Below are 19,373 nucleotides of genomic sequence, written 5' to 3'. Positions count from 1 at the left end.
CTAAATGTTTTACAAATATTGCTATCTCACTTGATCCTCACAACAACCCTGTAAGGCAGGTGCTATTATTTATTCTGATTTTACAACTGAGGAAACTGAGTTAGAGGTTGAATGACTTGCCCAGGTTCACATAGCTATTAATTGACTGAGATCATATTTGAAGTCAGGTCTTTTCAGCTTCCAGGGCTAACACTATATCCATTCTCTTGTACTACCTTGTATTTGCTTAGTATGTACTTAATATATATTTTAAGTGTACATGTACTCTCTGTGGATAGAACAAAACCTCCAAGATGGCAAGGAATGCTTTATTCATTGCATTTGTACTGGGTCTAAAACGTAGTAGGTGCTCAATAAATGCTTAAGAATTTATCATTATTATCATTTATCATCATTCTCATCATTAAAATGAAAGAATGGGCACTTAAAGCAATAACAAAATCAAAAGTGCATTTTCATGACCTAATCTTTCATTTTCATATCTTTTTTTTGCATTAGAACTTTGTTAATAACAATAATACTAATACACTGAATTTCAGGTGCACCTTCTCCATTCATATAAGTGTCATAGATGTTTTTATTGCTCCATTAATCAACAAGCATATATTTAGCACCTTCCCTCGTGCCAAGTCCTGTGCTAAATGCTGGCGATACAAAGACAAAGAATGAAACAATCTCTACTCTCCAGGAGCTTTCAATAGACCTCACAATGTCCCAAGAGGTATACATATTTTTTAAATGGAGACAGACATGGCACAAAGACTGAAAATCAACCAGAATCACTAGCAGAATCTGAAAAAGCCAAGTTCTCATAATTTCTAGTCTAAGACCCTTTCCACAAGACCGTGCTACTTCCATTGCATCCATCCCTGTCTCTGTGGCAGGGATGAAACCATACACTTTTAAGCAGCTCCTGGGAGTCATAAATTATTTATATGCTTCCATTTGGCCACTTCTAATACAAGGTTTTGTTCTTATTAATATGAGTCAATTAGGTAACTAAAAAAAATTGCACAAAAGATTTGATTTTTAAAGGTTTTCTTCTGACAAAAGGTAAGCTCACTCCTTGGAAGGTGTGGTATAATACATTCTCAGACACAGATCCCATCTTAGACATTCATGAACTATGAATACCTTGGACAAGTCAGATCACTGCTCAGAGCCTCGGTTTTTTCATCAGCAACATGAGGATACCTATTTTCCTCATAAGGTTGTTGTAAAGTAGGGTTACAGGTTGGACCTATGATTCCATTAATATAAGGAACTACATCAAGGGAACTACTTATGTGGATAGTCCCTTTACCAATTCCAGTGAGTACCAATTTCTGAAATTTATAATTTTACAGAATTACAAAGGTAAGCAATTCTGAGAGGTTACTGAGAAGTTAAATGTATCTAGGGCCATATAACTATCCCAGGCAGAACTTAAACCCAGGTCTTCCTGGATCTGAAAATGACTCTCTGTCCATTATAATCTACTGCCTTTTATGAGGTAAATGCTTTGAAAACCTTAAGAAGCTATTTACAAATTCAAATTTACTCATTCAGAAGCAGGGTATTTAATTGGTGCCACTAGCTGCCATGTCCATTTAATTGTTCCCCTCCCTTACAATTCTCAAAACACGTTTATTTAGCCCTAGAAATGTGATAAGCTAGCACTGCATTCTGCTGGCTATATGTCCAACACTCTTTTCACGTCAGGCATGTGTGTGTGTGTGTGTGCATGTACATACATATACATATACTTATACATACACATAAAGTATGCATATATATGGTATATGTGTGTACATATACATACAATGTATATGTGTGTATACATACACATACACACACACACACACACATATATGAATGAGAAGCAACATAGCACAGCAGACTGGGAGGTCTTGGAGTCAAGAAGTCATCGGTTTAAGTCTTACCTTGTCTATATACATACTGTCTGTGTGATCACTCACAAGTCAGTTTACCTCTGAGTATCTCAAGCATTTTTCTAAGAGTCAAAGTTGGGAAATGGTTACTGATCTACATGGGTCAAAGGGAATTCCACACACTAATGAGATCACAGGTCTGAACCCCTCTCTCAAAAGACAACATGAAAAAGAATTTTATAAATTATTAGTATTTGCTGTGTTCCAAGCACTGAACTAGTTGCTAGGGTACAAAGATGAAGCATAAAACAATCTTTACTCTCCGTGAGTCCAGTTGAATCACAGAGCACAGGAGGGAAAGTAAAGGCCAATGAGACAAAGAAGTTGTAGTCAGCTTGTGGAGAGCTTTAGCTATCCCTTAGGCAAACATAATTTCTCTTCTTATTTATCACTGATATCTTCCAAATAAAAGGACCCAGACTAGCCAGCAAGCATTAATTTAAATTGAATTCGGCTACCCCTCCTCCTTTTTTTTATCTTTCTAAGAACTAGTTTCTAAATACTTTCTCAGCAATTCATCTTTTTAAGTGCCAAGGAGTGGGAACTTGACAAGCACAAAGGTCTATAAAAAGTTGGAAATTTCTACTGAGTTTTACAAGAAAACAGATGCAGTGAGCATAGACAGATCAAGCAGAATGTCCAGCAGTCATCACTGCTAAGGTGGAGAAAGATGAAAGCAAGCCAGAAGTGTCACTGAGCCATATATACCTTGTTAGACCCTTCCCGGAGTAGACAGAGTGATAATATGCACTGCTCTCTTTGATGCCAATCCCATAATAGTGATACCTGAGGTGGAAGAGAAAAGTAGAAATGATGAGTTCAGCAACAGCTTGGCAAAAGACCAACACCAGGAAACTCAATACAGTAAATGTTAACCATATTCCAAGTTTTCCTGTCATCATTTCATTAATCAATATCTCAATGTGCTAAATTCCTTCCTTAAAGGATTATAGGATCAGAGATCTAGAGGTGGGCAAGACATCAGAGGACAAGACATCAATCCATTCATTTTACAGATGAGGAGACTGAGGTTTAAAGAGGTTGGAGCTTTCCCAAGATCACAGAGGAACACTTATTCTGCTTTTGTCCACATTTCTGGTGCACACTTGACAGTGAAGGTAAGGAAGGTAAGAAGGAAGGGGGAAGGAAGGAGGGAGGGAGGGAGGAAAGGAAGAACAAAGGGAGAGAGGGAACCAGAAGTCTCAGGCTCCTGGCTGAAAAGTTTTAGAATATAAACACTTATAAGTGTGTACAATGTGGCTAATTGAAAATTGCATCATTTAAGAATATGTGATATTAAACAAAAATGGTTTTTATAGGAAAGAAGAAAACATTATGACATAGGCAGGCAAACAGTGACATTCCAGGAGGTTAGAGGTCAATATGGGTTGTGTAGTAAGAGCATTTCACTTTAAATGAGGAAATAAGAACAAGCTTATTTTGCTGTAAAGCCTGATTCAAATTTTTATAGAACAACAGTAGAAGAGACATTTTTCTGTGCTGTAAACTGTTGGGAATAAACAAGACCAGACAATTAGAAAAGTGGCTATTGGAAAAGGTATGATGCTTTTAGAAGAAAAGTCTCAAATAGATAATGAGCTATGGGATAGATGAATCATCATATCCATTTGCTCAGTCTCTTCCCATCTCTGGCCACACCTATTGACATGCTACACATATAAGTAAGAATGAGATCTAGAATCAATTGCCTAGAAATACCAAATCATAGGTGTCTACAATCTCAAATTTTGTGACTTTTTTCCAAGCTTAAATTCTTGGCTTCTATATCACTCTTGAGTTATGAAAATGAGTTCTTCCATTCCTCATGTAAATTTCAGACATGAGCAATAAAAGCAATCATTTGCTGAGTCCTGACCTTTTAGTATCGTCAATATAATTTCCTTCTCTAGAAATGATAACCATAATGACTTGCATTTGCACAGTATGTTTCATCCTTCAAGTTCCAAAAGCCAAAAAGAGCTCTACAAGTTGAATAAATTGATTAAAATCACAGCAATCTTTCCATCCACCAAAAAGCTAGTATGGGTTTTGTTTACAGCTTTGATAAAGATGATCACATCAGAATAGACAATGGCATTATTTATGTCCATGCTCAATGCTCACCACAAAACATAAATTTGATTCGTTCAAAACGCTAAATTAGGACTTGAGAACAGAAAAAGGAAATCAATATGACGATCAACTGTGGACCAATAAAATTATGAATTAATCCATTCCTAATCACAAATTTAGGAAACCTTCCTTAAGATACACAAAGTACAGATAAGCATGTCCTTGAGTCAAGGAGTCATGAAAATGTTAAGTCTAAAGTTCATGAGATACCAGATGATCTCCTATATGGAACCTCTTTATATTCTCTTTAAAGCTTTTTGCATAGAATAATTTCTATCTAACCTGGAAAAAAGGATTCCTAGGTCATCTATTTACATACATAAATGAAGAGTGTGTTCGAACATCAGAATAAAATGTAAATTAAGAGTTATTTTGAATATGGAATTTTAGTTGGGGGGCACCTTATAATTCAGGTAGTCTATGCTCATTTAAGAGTAAGAAAACTGGCATCTATAGGGATCAAATGACTTGATCAAAGCCTTACACAAACCGTTAGGTGACAAAGTTAGGACTTTAGTCCATGTTCTAAATCCCAAATCTAATGATTCTCACTATACCATACTGCCTTCCTAAATTTACTGAATTCCTACTCAAATTCGTTCTAAAAAAAATGACTCCCCATGAGTATGAGACTTGCTGCCTGAAAGAAAAAGTGACTTTAGGAGAAAATTATGAAAAATGGGGGAAATGAAGAAATAGTATAAATACAACAAATGACTAAATTTTAAGAATAAAGAATAAATATTGTGAAATGCGAGAGAAGGCCAAAGTATTTTTGCTTCCATTATCTTGACTTTGATATAAACAGTCTCAATTCCTCTGGAAAAAAATGACTTTGGCAAATAGAAAAAATAGGAGAGGCTCAAATTTATTCCATGTTTATAGAAAGAAAAGCATTTTTTAAAAACAATGAATATTTGTTTTAAAACTGCAAGGATATACAGAAGGAAGACTGAGAAATGTGAGAGACATCAAACTTAAGAAAACCCCAGACTATTGAACTCATTGTCACTAACAGAAAATGTTAAGGAAGGAAATTGGCATAACTAAATCATGAAAATCTTGCTGAAAGCAATTGTGTTAGGAGATATGAACAAGAGAAAAACTAGAGAATATAAACAAATTGGCAGGTTTTATAACAATAATAACCTGCTTGTGTATAGAACCCTACAATCACAAGGTGCTTTGCAGCGATTTTTCTGGTAGCTATTGCTATTAGAAAAACTAATGAAAATGCTATATCTGAGCAGGAAAAAAAAAATAGATTCATGGCAAATAAAAATAGAATTTACATTCTAACTTCAAATTCTTTGAAGATTCCTCACTGTGCTATATTGGTATATGTATACATGAGACATTTATAGACATATAATAGCTATTTCCTGAAGAAAATGAATTTTAAGTCATGTCCAGAAAGTAAATATTTTCCTTTGCTTGTGATTGTTCTGTACTCTTGATTTTTCACCCCTTCTCCCTAATCTTTGGCTTTATTTTTTAATTTAAAGTTTTATTAATGTGGCTTATTTTAACATTATAAACATTTCCAGATTACTCCTACTTCATGAGAGGTCTTTTATGACAAAGTAAAACAATTAATTAAAACTAATAGTACAGTGACATCATCTGAAAGTACATATAATATTCTAAATCTGTAACTTCTCCCAATCTATTTTTTAAAAAAAGAGAGAGAATCTATTTTTTCTCCCTCCCCTCTCTATCTCAATGGGAAAAAAGATTAGAAAAGCAAATTTTTGTAATAAATTCATATGGTCAAGTGAAATGAATTCTTTCAATGGCTGTATATCTATGTATATCATGTAGACATCTATCCATAGATATCTATATGTATATGTATATAAATATACAGCCATTGAGAGAATTCATTTCTCTTGACCATACATACATATTAAGATGGCATATGTATAGTATAGTATATGTGTATATAGATGTATGTGTCTCATTCTGCACCCTAAATCCATTGCCTCTCTGTCATGAATACCATGGTTCATTATTAGTGCTCCAAAATCTTGAATGACCATTTGTTTATGTTGTGACCTTTTCTGTCTTGGTCACTTACCTATGTGGAGCTTAACTTTGTTTAAGGTGTGAGGTATTGGTTTAAATCTAATTTCTTTCATTTTGCCATCCAATTTTCCCAGCACTTTTTGTCAAATAGTAAATCCTTATACAGTAGCTAGGGTCTTCGTGTTTATTGAATTCTAGGATACCTAAATACATTTGCTTCTACTACACTGCGCACTGAATCTGTTCCACTATTTTTTGGCGAGTACCAAATTGTTTTAATAATTACAGCTTTGTAATATAATTTGAGATCTGTCACTGCTAGGCCCCCTTTACCTCTATTTCCTTACATTATTTCCCTTGAGAATCTTGACTTTTTTCCCCTTTCCACTGAATTTTTTTTATTATTTTTCTAGTTCCATAAAGTAATTCTTTGGCAGTTTGATATAGCATTGAAGAAGTAAATTAATTTAGATATTATTGTCATTCCTATTACATTGGCTTATCTACCTGTGAGCAATTAAGATTTTTCAATCATTTACGTCTATTTTTATTTCTGTAAATAATTGATTGTAGTTGTATTTTATGGTTTTTTTGTGTTTCTTGAAAAGTAAACTCCCAAGTATTTTACACATTCTGTAGTTCTTTTAAGTGGAATTTCTCTTTCTATGTCTTTTTTCTTGGTATTTTTTTATTGGTATTAGCTTTGGCCCACTTTTCTATTTCATTCTGCCGTAGAAGACAGGGAGAGAATTTCATTGAAAGTGGACGTTTTCAGTGCTTCTCCTCACAGTCAACTCAAATAATCCCAATTAAGGTTTTATTGCTGAAAAATACGGTATTAAATCACATTTTTCAAATTGTTAACTTTTTATTTATTGTCTCAGGTATATTTAAAGGTAGAAAAATACTTTCTTAATCCAGAATCTTCATGAGACCCTGAAAAATACTGTTGGCACCATACTTTACCCTTATGGGAGACACCTTCCTTTTTGTCTTGATCTGAACCTATGATGCCATTGGTATGGGAAGTTTCTTTCCCTCACGTGGATTGGCCACTTATCTGTAGCATAATATCAGAATGCTGACTAGGACATTGGGAGGTTAGGTACCATGCTCACAGCCACACAGCTAATATCTGTCAGAAACATGACTTGACCATAGATCTTACAGGTTCAAAAGATGCTCCTCAGTTCACTAAAATACACTTGTCTCTTTTCCTGTCAGTGCAATTAAACATAGCAAGGCTTCTTGAGGCCAGGTATTGTGTCTTAGTTATCACTGTGTCTCTCTTGGAATCTAGCTCCATACTTAAGACCTGGAGCTTAAAATGTTTTTATTGAATTTAATTGAATTCAGCTGGTGTGGTAGAGTTCAACTAAAGATAATCTTATAGACTTCCACAGCTACATCTTCATCATCTGAATAAAATGCACCCTGATTCTTTTCCTTTAAAAAAAAATTAAGCTCACTTGTAAAGTAGAAGGACTCTATCTCACGCCTCGGTTAAAAATGAAGTCATCAGTTCTCAAGCCCGATATTATCCACAAAGAGTATAGATCACATCATCTGTATCTATCAGTCACTACAACCTAAAAATTGAATTTGAATTCTGTGCTTTTGCAAAGAAACATACCAAAAATCATGCACTAAAATAATGTGTAACTGACACATGAGCATTTTGAGTTAGAGACTGTTAATAGAAATACAAGCTTTTACATAAATCCATATATAAACTTGCATTATTCCATGCAGAATCTTTTTAGGAAATAGTAAAATGTAAATTGGCCTCCAAGATGTTTGTGTTGATCTTCGGTGGAAGAGCTGTGAAAGAATATGGACCAGAATTGCACATAAGGAGAGGGCATGGGATCTGCACCATTGGAGGGAGTCTGTCAATGAGATGTCAAAGTTTTAGAAGCATTGGAGTAGTCTAGAGAAAACACTCTCTTCTTATGAGAGTCACAAGTAATGTGGATAGATGATTCCATAGCAATTATTATTTATTGCATGCTAATAAAGGTGCCAAATTGATTTTCAGGTAATGAGCTGGTGCTTATCAAAACCGGAAGTAGGACTTACCTCCCTACTAGAAAACCAATAAATTTCTTGTCTAGCTCATTACTCTAGGCACATGTTATACCCTGCATGTACAATTAAAAATACAACTCTTCTGAGTAAAGATTCCCATGTCTGAGAATGTTTTCATCCTGTTACTAGCTTTTATTTTAAAAAAAGAAATAATAAATGCTGCTAAAGTCTTGGAATTAACCAGAGGCAGCTGGATTCTGCACAGATTGTCTGCCTGAGATAGGATAAATTAGGACAGTCAATTTAGATTGTTTAAATCATTGGTCATAATATTTCACAGTGTTAGAACAGGAAGGGAAATGGAAAACAATTAGTTTAACCCCTTTATTTTTCAGAGAGGGGAAACTAAGACCCAAAGAGGTAAAGGTTTGGACTAAAGCAAGGAATAGGCTCCAGTCCAGTGCTTTCCTCCCCAATACCTCCTTTAAAAAAGAGGTTCTACATTTCCTCACAAAGAGTGAAGACAGGTTACTTTATATATGTACAATAAGTAAGAAAAATAACAATGAGACATTGTGAATGACTGGACTTTTTAAAGTTTTAAAACAAAAGGATTTTTTTTGAAAGGTAAATGAAATTACTGAACCTAAATTTTGGTCTTGTTTACTAAGAAAATATTTAAATGTCTGATAACTTTTTTTTCATTTTCTCATGAATTTGGAAGTGCCACAATATTTCTTCTTTTCCTTTCTAATCATTACATAGGTTTCCTGTAACATATGTTCACACAGAGTTAGTGACCCTGATTTTTGTTTACATTATACAAATGATAACTGATAAGGAAATGATGGGATTAAGCTGTTCCAGGGACTTGCAATAACTTGTTATGATAAGGCCAGCTGCCATATCAGTTTTATTAACCCACTAAATCACTGCTAATAAATAAGATAACAACATTTATCCATTGTGTCAGAAAGCTAGTCCTTGCCTGATCGAGGTCAAAAGAAATTAAAATGTAGCCATCAATTAGTCTATTGTCTGTCTATAATCTGTAGAATGGGTCCAAAATTTAATGACGAGTATTTTCAAGGCAAGGACAGAAGCATAGAGCTATCTCTACATTTTTGTAGGATATTTGCCATTTCAACTTAACTCAATTCAGATAATACTTATGAAGTGTCTGGTATGTGGAAGGCACTTTGTTAGGTGATACGATACAAAGATAAAAATATTAGAATCCTTGACCTCAAGGAGTTTATAGTTTGCTTTTGAGAAGGGATGGAGTGATACAGTAGAGATACAAGAGATACATATGTGTGTGTAGTCAGGGAGATGGGGGTGATAAAAAAAACAAATCCAGACAAAATAATCTAGGAAAATGTTAGTAAAGATAGAGCACTTCTCGGGAAAATCCACCATTTTCTGTGTTCTCATTATTGTGTCATTATTGTCATATGAGTTGGGTAGTGTGGTAGAGGAGAATACTTAAGTTCTCTGAGCCTCATCAGTAAAATGAGCCCCCCTCCAGCTCTACAAATATGATCAAATCAATCAGTAAACATTTATTAAGGACCTACTATATGCCAGCAAACCCTGTACTAGGCACTGAGTACACAAAAAGAAACAAAAGACGGTCCCTGCCCTCTAGGAGCCCACAGGCTATTAAGGGAGACAACAAACGCATATACACAAACAAGTTATATTCAGAATAAATAGGAAATAATTAACAGAGGAAAAGGTACCAGAATTAAGAAAGGTTTAGAAAGACTTCCTGTATAGGACAAGATTTTTAGGTGGGACTTAAAGGCAGCCAAGGAAGCCAATAGGTAGAACTGAGGAGGAAAGGTGTTCCAGGAATAGGGAACAACCAGAGAAAAAGCCCAAAGCTGAGAGATAAGAATGTCTTGTTTGTGGAACAGCCAAGAAGCCGGTGTCCCTGGATTGAAGGGTACCTGGTGGGGAGTGAAGTATAAGAAAACTGGAAAAGTAGGAGGGGGAAGAGGTTATAAAGAGTTTTGAATGCCAAGAAGAGGATTTTGTACTTGATTCTGGAAGACAAGGGAACACATCATCAACATTATTTGTAAAAGCATTTCTAAATGATAAAATTATGAATGTAGGTTGCTCATCAAAATAAAAAGATCTAGCATTCATAAGCCTTGTTTCTGCCCTCTCCAAATGTGTAAGTTCATATAACCATGTATAGAACACATAAGATAAAAACTTTCTTCCCCCAAATAATTTGTGATTCATAAATGCCAAAAAGTAGAGCCATAACAACCCTGAGAAAATTGGAAGCATTTCCATATCTAGCTGCATATCTAGCTGCAGCTGGGAGATCTGTACTCTACTCTAGTTAGTTATATTTCTATATTCTCCTTTATTATATGGGTTCCTATTAGTACAAGACCCCAAAATATAGCCCGGAGGTAATAAATGACAAAAACATGAGTTCTGGTCACAGCATCTGTGATACATATGTATCAGGTGTGATCCTCTATGAAGATCTCCTCAGAGGGGAGAATTTGACTACATGATCACTGGTAAATGTAACTGACAATGTATCAGAGATAGGTCCTGGAATTGTAATTTCATTAGGTTAGGGAACTCCAAATGAAACAGTTTCTCTACTGATTCACATTAGCACACTCTTTCCATCTTAAAGCCTTAGAAGGTTGCTTAAAGCATTGAGAGGTTGTCATGTGGTCATGGTTATAACAATCAATATGTGTCAAAGATGGAATTAAAACCCAGGTATTCCTGATTCTGAGGCCAGCTCACTACAAAGCTGTTAGGCTGTCTCACTAGAAGACTAAATTATTATCAATAAATCAAAAGTAATCAATTCTTTCTTGCCATGCTATGTACTACATTCTACTAGTTTGGATTTTTACAAAGCTATTGGAATTGAAGAAATTCAGACTTTTTAAAAATGATAAGATTGCAAGCCCCTTTGTGTCACAGAATACATTTTACAATTCCTCACATCCTCACTCCCAGACAAATTAAGTGGCTCAATAGCTATTTAACTGGTTTTGATTTGTTTCCATTATGAATATTAAAATCATAATCATAACAAAATGCTATGCAGAACAAAACACGTATGTGACATTTCCGTGGAAATTAATATGAGAACCAAAAGGGAACATCAAAATAAATCCATTTATATTAGTTACTAAGCTAATTTCACATTCGATCAATCAATAAACATTTATTAAGCACCTACTATGTGCTAAGCACTATGCTAAACACTGAGGACACAAAAAGAGACAAAAGACAGTCCCTTCCATAAAGAAGCTTATTGTGTAATGGGGGAGACAATAATAAACTAAATTGTTTAATTGATGATTGCCTTCATCGTCTTTATGTAAATTTTTTGACGTGATGCCTCACTGTGGCATAGAGTGACCAAGCTGGAAATAGCACCTCAACTAGTTACAATTTTATATATGAATATGTATATATATACATACACATATATACATATATATGAATATGTATATTACATATATATCCTATCCACTAAGCTGTAAATTACCTGAGGGCAAGGCATAGTTTTTTAATTTTTAAAAACTTTTTAATGTTCCCTCATCCCTAGCATAGTATTTTGCACATAGTAGGTACTCAGTGAACACTTTAAATTGAAGTACTTTATACATAGTAGGTACTCAATAAATATTTTTAACTGAATTGAAAAGTTCAAAAGTGGATCATTGAGTTAGTTTATTCTTATAATATCTGATATTTATGTTATGCTATAAAATATATCAGAGTAGCTGATGGTGCAGTGATTAAAGTAATGGACCTCGATTCAAGAAGTTTCATTTTTCAGAGTTCAAATCTGGCCTCAGACATTTCCTGGCAGTATGATGCTGTGCAAGTCACTTAACTCTGCCTCAGTTTCCTCATCTGTAAAATGAGCTGGAGAAAGAAATGACAAACCACTCCAGCACCTTTGCCAAGAAAACCCCAAATGGGGTCACAAAGATTCAGACATGACTGAAACAACTGAACAACAATAAAGATAATAAACTATATCAAATTCTGTGTATTTATTATCTCACTATGTCTTCTACTCTGTTGCAAAGAAGTCATTCTTTCTATAATATTTATCACCTTAATCATGTTGTCTTCATTAGGCTAATGATTTTGGAGATTTTAGGCAAGGTAGAAGTGAACTTTTATGTCAAACTAGAAGACAAAACATGTTTCCTAGCCCTCTACAGTATAGCTACTAATTACATTTCCAGACTTATTTCATATTTTTTCCATTTCCATGCTCTACATTTCAGACAAACTCAATATCCTATTCTCTACTTCTGTGCGTAAGCCACGCTCTGTACATGGGATGCGTTCCCTTTTCAGCTATCCTCAACATTTTTACCTCTTTCTCAAGATGTCACCATGTCCATGATATGGTGGCCAACATGTCCATGATATCTTTCCTGATCCATGTTATGACGGCTGCTGTTGCTCTCTCTTTTTTCAAATGACCTAATATTAGGTATCATGTCTCCCCAGTAGAATGTAAGCTCCTGGGGGTAAGGGTTGTTTCTAATTTGCCTTTGCCTCTCTAGAACCTAGTACATTACCTTACATAGGGATCACTTAATAAAGATTTGTTGAATTGAATTGATCTTTACATTTATATAATCATAAAGCACATCTCTTTTATAGTAAATAATAAATACTTATTGAATAATTATAAACCTTAAGGTAGTACATAAATGTGATTTGTTATGTTGTCTCCACGTGGTTGTCAATATATTTTCCTGATTATTATTTTTCACTAAATGCACAGGTAGAGCATGACTGTGAGGTAGATAGGTGGTACAGGGAATAGGATGCCAAGCCTGGAGTCAAGAAGACTCATCTACCTGAGTTCAGATTTGACCTCAGACACTTAGTAGCTAGCTGTGGGACCCTTTGCAAGTCATTTAACACTGGTTGCCTCAGTTCCTGACCTATAAAATGAGATGGAGAAGGAAAGGGCAAACCACTCCAATATCTCTGCCAAGAAAATCCCGCAAAAGGGGTCACAGTCAACCTCAACAGAAAAGTGAATAAAAAACAACAAAATTCCCAGATGAGGGGAGGGGATAGAAGTGTATGGTACAGACACAACTATCATACAATCAAAGACAAAGGCTGTAAATTAATTTGCAATATCAACAATAGTGGATTCAGCTAGCATGCTAATATTTTCTTATTTATTCAAATTCAATTTAAGCCAATCCTTCTTGCTTGCTATTATCTCCTTTAAAAAAAAAATATTCTTTTGTATCTTGTGACATGCTCTAAAGATGAATTCCCCAAATGTTTTTATAATGATTTTTTAGCCTTTTAATTTATAATATTTTAACTTAATTTTTAAAGATTTGCTATCTCAGTAGCTGCAACTATGATTTTAGTGTGCATATACAATAAGAGTGCACATACATATTTGTGACTAAGCTACACCCTGAATGGATTTCCTCTCTTGGGCTACAGCAACAGTCTTTACAAATTATGTCAATAAAATATTAAATGTAATACCACTTGTTGAGAACAGGCTGTGTCTACACACAAACTGCCTTTGTTGAATTTCATGAAACAACTGAACCCAGAACCTTCACTGGCTTCAATAAAAATAACAAAGCATCCATTTGTTTATTTCTCCTTTTTAATGCCAATTAAATGCTTTCATTGAATTTTTCCCTTTTCACTTGATTGTTCAGATGTCACACTGTCTTGGTTTTAATATGCCATTAGCTTAAACTTAAAGTAGCTTACGCACTTGTTTGATCTAAATGACTAAGGAGAAAAGAAGCACAGGGGGTCCATTAGCTCTCAGGATTTTGTCTTTTCTTACTGGTCTCATCACAAGAAAACATGAACATTTGACCTACAAGATTTCCTTCCACTTGTCTCTACTTTCCATTTTCTTAATGATTATTTGGCCTACTTCAGCCCTTATAAGTGTAAAATAATCTACTTTGGTTTTGTGAATTGGCAAAATGTTAATGAAACAACTATATGTATCCTGAATTACCATCTTTGAATTACCATTCAAAAAATAATGGAGACTCCTGTGACAAATCCAGGGGTTTTTTTCTTAGCATTATTTCACCTGTTGTTTCCAACTCAGGTCCAGAGACCTGAATCCTTTCCTTGTCTATTTTGTATTTTATATCAATAATCTTTTCTAAATGACACACTAAACCTAGAATCAGAAAGACCAAGTTGAAATCTGACCTCAGTTATTTACTAGCTTCATGACCCTGCACAGACCACTAATCTCTGTTTTCCTCAGTTTCCTCAACTATAAAATAGGGTAACAAAACTGCCTACCTTACAGAGTTGTTGTGAAGATTAAATGAGATATTATTTGTAAAGAACTTGGAAGGTGGTAGGTACTATATAAATGCTTAGTCTCTTCTATTCCCTTTCCCCTTCCCTATCAATTTTCTTGTACCTTTATCTTGTTCTAAAAGTTGAAAAACAAAGAATCATATAATTTTAAGGCAAATTGAGATTATCTAGTGCAGAGGTGGGGAATCTGTGGCCTCAAGACCACATGTGACCCTCTAGGACCTCAAGTGCGACCCTGTGACTGAATCCAAACTTCACAGAACAAATCCCCTTAATAAAAGGATTTGTTCTATAAAACTTGGACTCAGTCAAGAGGCCACACCCAAGGACCTAGAAGGCCACATGTGGCCTCAAATTTGCAGGTTCTCCACCTCTGATCTGGGGCAATCTTTCCTTTTTAAAGAAGTGAATAACTAGGGGCAGCTAGGTGGTTCAGTGCATAGAGCACCAACCCTGGAGTCAAGAGGACCTGAGTTCAAATACAGCCTCACACCTACTAGGTGTGTGTCCTTGGGCAAGTCACTTAACTCTGTCACTTAACAAGTCATATTGCCTCAAAAAAAATAGTAAGTAACTAAAGGCCATAGAGTGAGACAAGTTGCCTGATATCACCAAGGCTGTAAACTACAAATCGGGGATTTGAATCAAGGTCTTCTGATTCCAGTGTTCTTTCCTCCACACTACATTACCAGAATGTAAGTAAGCACGTGGATACACAAGTGTGTGTATATATATATATGTATATATATGAGAGTGTATATATATTATATATATTAGTATTAATTATATTAATTAATTACTATACTATAATTAATTATATTAATTAATTAATATACTAATTAATTATAGTATATATTAGTACACAAGTGTATATATATATTAGAGAGTATATATATATTATATATATATATATATGAGAGAGAGAGAGAGAGATGGAGGGGAAAGGAGGGAAATGAAGGAGAGGATACCCCAAAAATCATAGAGAAGTACATGATGGGAATCTAAAATTTTAGAAAAAGTAAAATAGCATGAAGAATATTTGTCAACAAGGATTCTTCAGATACCTACTAGGTACCAGGTACTTTGCTAAGCCCTGGGGAATAATATCAAAGCAAAGGAGGCAGATATAGACCAGAAAAGTCGGTGGATTCATCATGTGGCAAGTTTTCACACTCCAGTGGTATACAAAGGTGAGAGAGCTATAGAAAGGCTCCCAGGCTTTGGTGCACCCCCTGTGTAGGATTTATGGGGGGGGGGACATGGGGGAGGAAAAATCACACTGTATGGGACTATATAGATGGGTTGTGATGCTGCAAGCATTTTTGTTGTTGTTGTTGTCTGAAGCTGAAATATTCAATGAAAGCATTGAGGCAGAAGGTGCCCACATCGGTGAGATGAAAAATCCGTTAGAGTATTAAACCATATATTATACATAGATAGCACTATATCTATCTACATAGATAGCATTATATACATATATTATACATAGATAGCAATCCATATATGAGTGTACGTGTGTCTATATATATATATGAAAAAAATTAGATATAGTCTGTTTGAACCAAATCTATTCTTTTCAGTCCTTTAACTCTAGAAGGATCAAGTGCATCAACTAATACAAAAAAAAAATTCATTATAATTTTATCTTGAAATAAAGATTTTTACTCTATCCCTATTTTCTTTGCCTTGTGTGTAAAAGAAAATGCTTCTGCAGCATATGGTTACATAAAGTTCAATCTCTCCTTTCCATCTTCCAGCATCTTTATATTTCTTCACCTTACCTAATCCTATAATGCCATTCCCTTATAGATTTCCCTCACCTCTCAGCTTTTCCTTTTTAAAATGTAGCTGTGTTAATATGTTGAAATATACCACTCAATAATATGAATAACAGAAAAGATTTCTCTTTCTCTAATATAGCTGATAAAAAATTAGAAAATCAAGATAATGTCTTCAATTTTTCAATTTAATTAATTAAATTCAAGATATCTCTAATACTAAAGATATTCAGGGGGAAGAGTGTCTTACTGAGAATATTTTGAGTAAAATTATAACCAAATTCATGGTACTATTGTTTAAAAAAAAACAACTTTATATATCAGTCATGCATATCCTGGTAAATTTTTTTTCCTTATATTATCAAAATGTCAGATTTATCTGATTCACATAATCCAAGTAAATACCAAATTTACTCTGCTATCAAGGCAGAAAGAATCCAAGTTATCAAGGATGCTTTATTCTTAGGGAAAGCTATAGTACTTAGACAGCCTGGTTCCCTGAAGTCAAGACATGTTGCCTACTTCAGTCTAAACAGTGAGCTGTTCACTCTGCCACAATAGACCAAGTTAATGATTTATCTTTAATCCTAAATGCCCCACCAAGGACTAATTGACTTGCATGTGTGCCTGCCCATGAAAGCTCAATGAAACTATGAATCCCCAGATCACAATCCTCTTGTCCATAGTGAAAGTCAAGGAACAATATCTCTCTGAGTTTGTCTTTCTTTCCAAAGTCTAACCAAGTCCAGACCCTCTCTTTCTAATCCCAACATAATCCAGTAGCAGTCAGTTATGCAGGAGTAAATTTGTATTAAGACTCAAGTGTTTTGTTTTTTTTTTAAAGCTTCAGATTTTTTTCTTCCTATCTGGGAATTTTCTTCCTCTCACCCAAATGACATAGCCAAGAAAATTCTGTTACCATTTTCAGAGACCAGGAGGAAGGATAAGATTTTTCCCTCTGAGGAGAAAAGAAGGGACATGTAGGAGTTTATTTTATGAAAAAGGAAACTCCATTCCCAGAAAAGAAAATAAAGAAATGAAATCCTGAAATAGAAAGCAGAATGAGTACTTTTTATAAGCCTATCCGCATCTTGAACAGTTCTGCAAATCTTTGTAACACTTTTTTGAGGCCTCTATTCCATGACTGAGACTATCCTTTGACAGGCAAATATAGTCTCATCCAGTGAAAGCTGTTACCAGACAGTTTCAGTATGTGCTTTAAGAATGTCCAAAAAGTCAAATAATCCTTCTGTGCTATTTAAAAAGTCAACTCAACACACTCTAGTTTTTTTTTCCCCAATGGAAATTTTGTCAGATGTTAATATACTAACAATATTTCAATTGAACTGTCATTTTTTAATCACCTACCAGAAGCAAAGCACTGTGCTAGGTGCTGGTAAGGATACTAAAACAAAAATAAAAACCAGTTCCTATCTTGAAGAACCTTACATTCTACAGAAACATTTAAAGAATTTGAAAAGTAGGTGAAATTTAAAGGATATAAATTCATTTGAATTATTATTTTTATTTTAATGAACTATTTTTTCAAATCCATTTTTGCCCTTTCTCCAGTTCTACAGCTAGCTAAAACCTAGCCTTGTCAACAAGAGATCACACAGTTCTATATGGCTGATTTTCCTCTTACAAAAAAATTAGTATTTTTTCCACATACATGGAACATATACAAGGACACATGTAAAATGTACATCAGTATGGCTTACTTTGAATGGCCTCTGGTCCCAAGTCGCCGTGTGGTAAGAAGGGGAAATTTCTGACGAATAGTCTAAAGAGAAAATACATTGTTTTCATTGTAAAAAAATAATAATAGCTAATATTTATATAGCACTAAAATCTGCAAACTACAGATTGAGGGAGGACACATGGAACAACAGGGAGGGAGACAGAGACAAAGAAACAGAAATTTTATATATATATATATATACATATATATTATATATATATGTATATATATGAGAGAGAGAAGAAGAGAACAGAAGAAGAGAGGAGAGAAAAAAGAAATTATTTCAATTGATCATTACAAGACTGTAAGGTAAATATTATTATTATTCCAATTTGTAAATATTTTCATTTAGTTTTAAGTTCCACATTCTATTTCTCTCTCACTCCTCTTCCCCTTACCTAAAAAAATAAGTGATCAGCTATAGGTTATACATGTGTAATTATGTAAAATTTCCATATTAGTCATTTTGTATAAGAAGATGAATAAAAAAATGAAAGTAAAAAATAGTATGCTTCAGTCTGTATTTAATCAATATCAGTTCTTTCTCTGGAGGCAGATGGCATGCTTCATTGTTAGTCCTTTGAGATTGTCTTGGATCATTGTATTGCTGAGAATTGCTAAATCATTCACAATTCTTCATTAAATAATATTGCAGTTATTGTATACAACATTCTCCTGATTCTGCTCACTATGCTTCAGTTCATGTAAGTCTTTCCAGGTTTTTATGAAATCATCCTGATTGTCAATTCTTATAGCACCGCAATATTGCATTGCAATCATATAACACAGCTTGTTTAGCCATTCCCAATTGATGGGCATCCCTTTAATTTCCAATTCTTAGATACCACAAAAAAGAGTTGCTATAAATATTTTTGTAAAAATAGGTCCTTTTCCCTTTCTTTGGATGTTTTTGGGATATAGACCTAGCAGTGGTATTGCTGGATCAAAGGGTATGCATAAACTGATTGTCCTTTGGGCATAGTTCCAACCTATTCTTCAGAATGGTTGGATTGGTTCACAACTCCACTAAGAGTACATTAGTGTTCCAGTTTTCCCACATCCCCTCCATAATCCAATATTTTCCTTTTTTATCATATTACCTATTCTGATAGGTATAAAGTAGTGCCTTAGAGTTGTTTTAATTTGCATTTCTCTGATCAACAGTAATTTAGAGCACTTTTTCACATGACTATAGATAACTTTGATTTCTTGGTCTGAAAACTGTTCATATCTTTTGACCATTTATCAATTGGGGAATGACTTATATTTTTATAAAATTGACTCAGTTCTCTATATATTTGAGAAATCAGGCCATTATTGGAGATACTTGTTGCAAAATTTTCCTCCTCATCTTCTGCTTCCTTATAATTTTGATTGCATTGGTTT

The 19,373-nt window shown here is 34.3% G+C and overlaps 1 protein-coding gene across 1 annotated transcript in view; it reads right to left on the bottom strand.

Annotated features, from left to right (window-relative positions):
* RFX6 (regulatory factor X6) overlaps positions 1-19,373 on the bottom strand; it is a 70,442-nt gene that overhangs the window by 41,643 nt on the left and 9,426 nt on the right. Inside the window, exons 4-5 of the mRNA XM_072643140.1 lie at positions 17,968-18,029; positions 2,640-2,717 (exon numbers count right to left, since the gene is read on the bottom strand). Of these exons, the coding sequence (XP_072499241.1) occupies positions 2,640-2,717; positions 17,968-18,029 (140 nt within the window). The remainder of the gene's footprint in view (positions 1-2,639; positions 2,718-17,967; positions 18,030-19,373) is intronic.

Source organism: Notamacropus eugenii, chromosome 2 (genome assembly GCF_028372415.1).
Source record: "Notamacropus eugenii isolate mMacEug1 chromosome 2, mMacEug1.pri_v2, whole genome shotgun sequence".
Taxonomy (NCBI): Eukaryota; Metazoa; Chordata; class Mammalia; order Diprotodontia; family Macropodidae; genus Notamacropus; species Notamacropus eugenii.
This window is presented reverse-complemented; position numbering and strand designations above follow the sequence as displayed.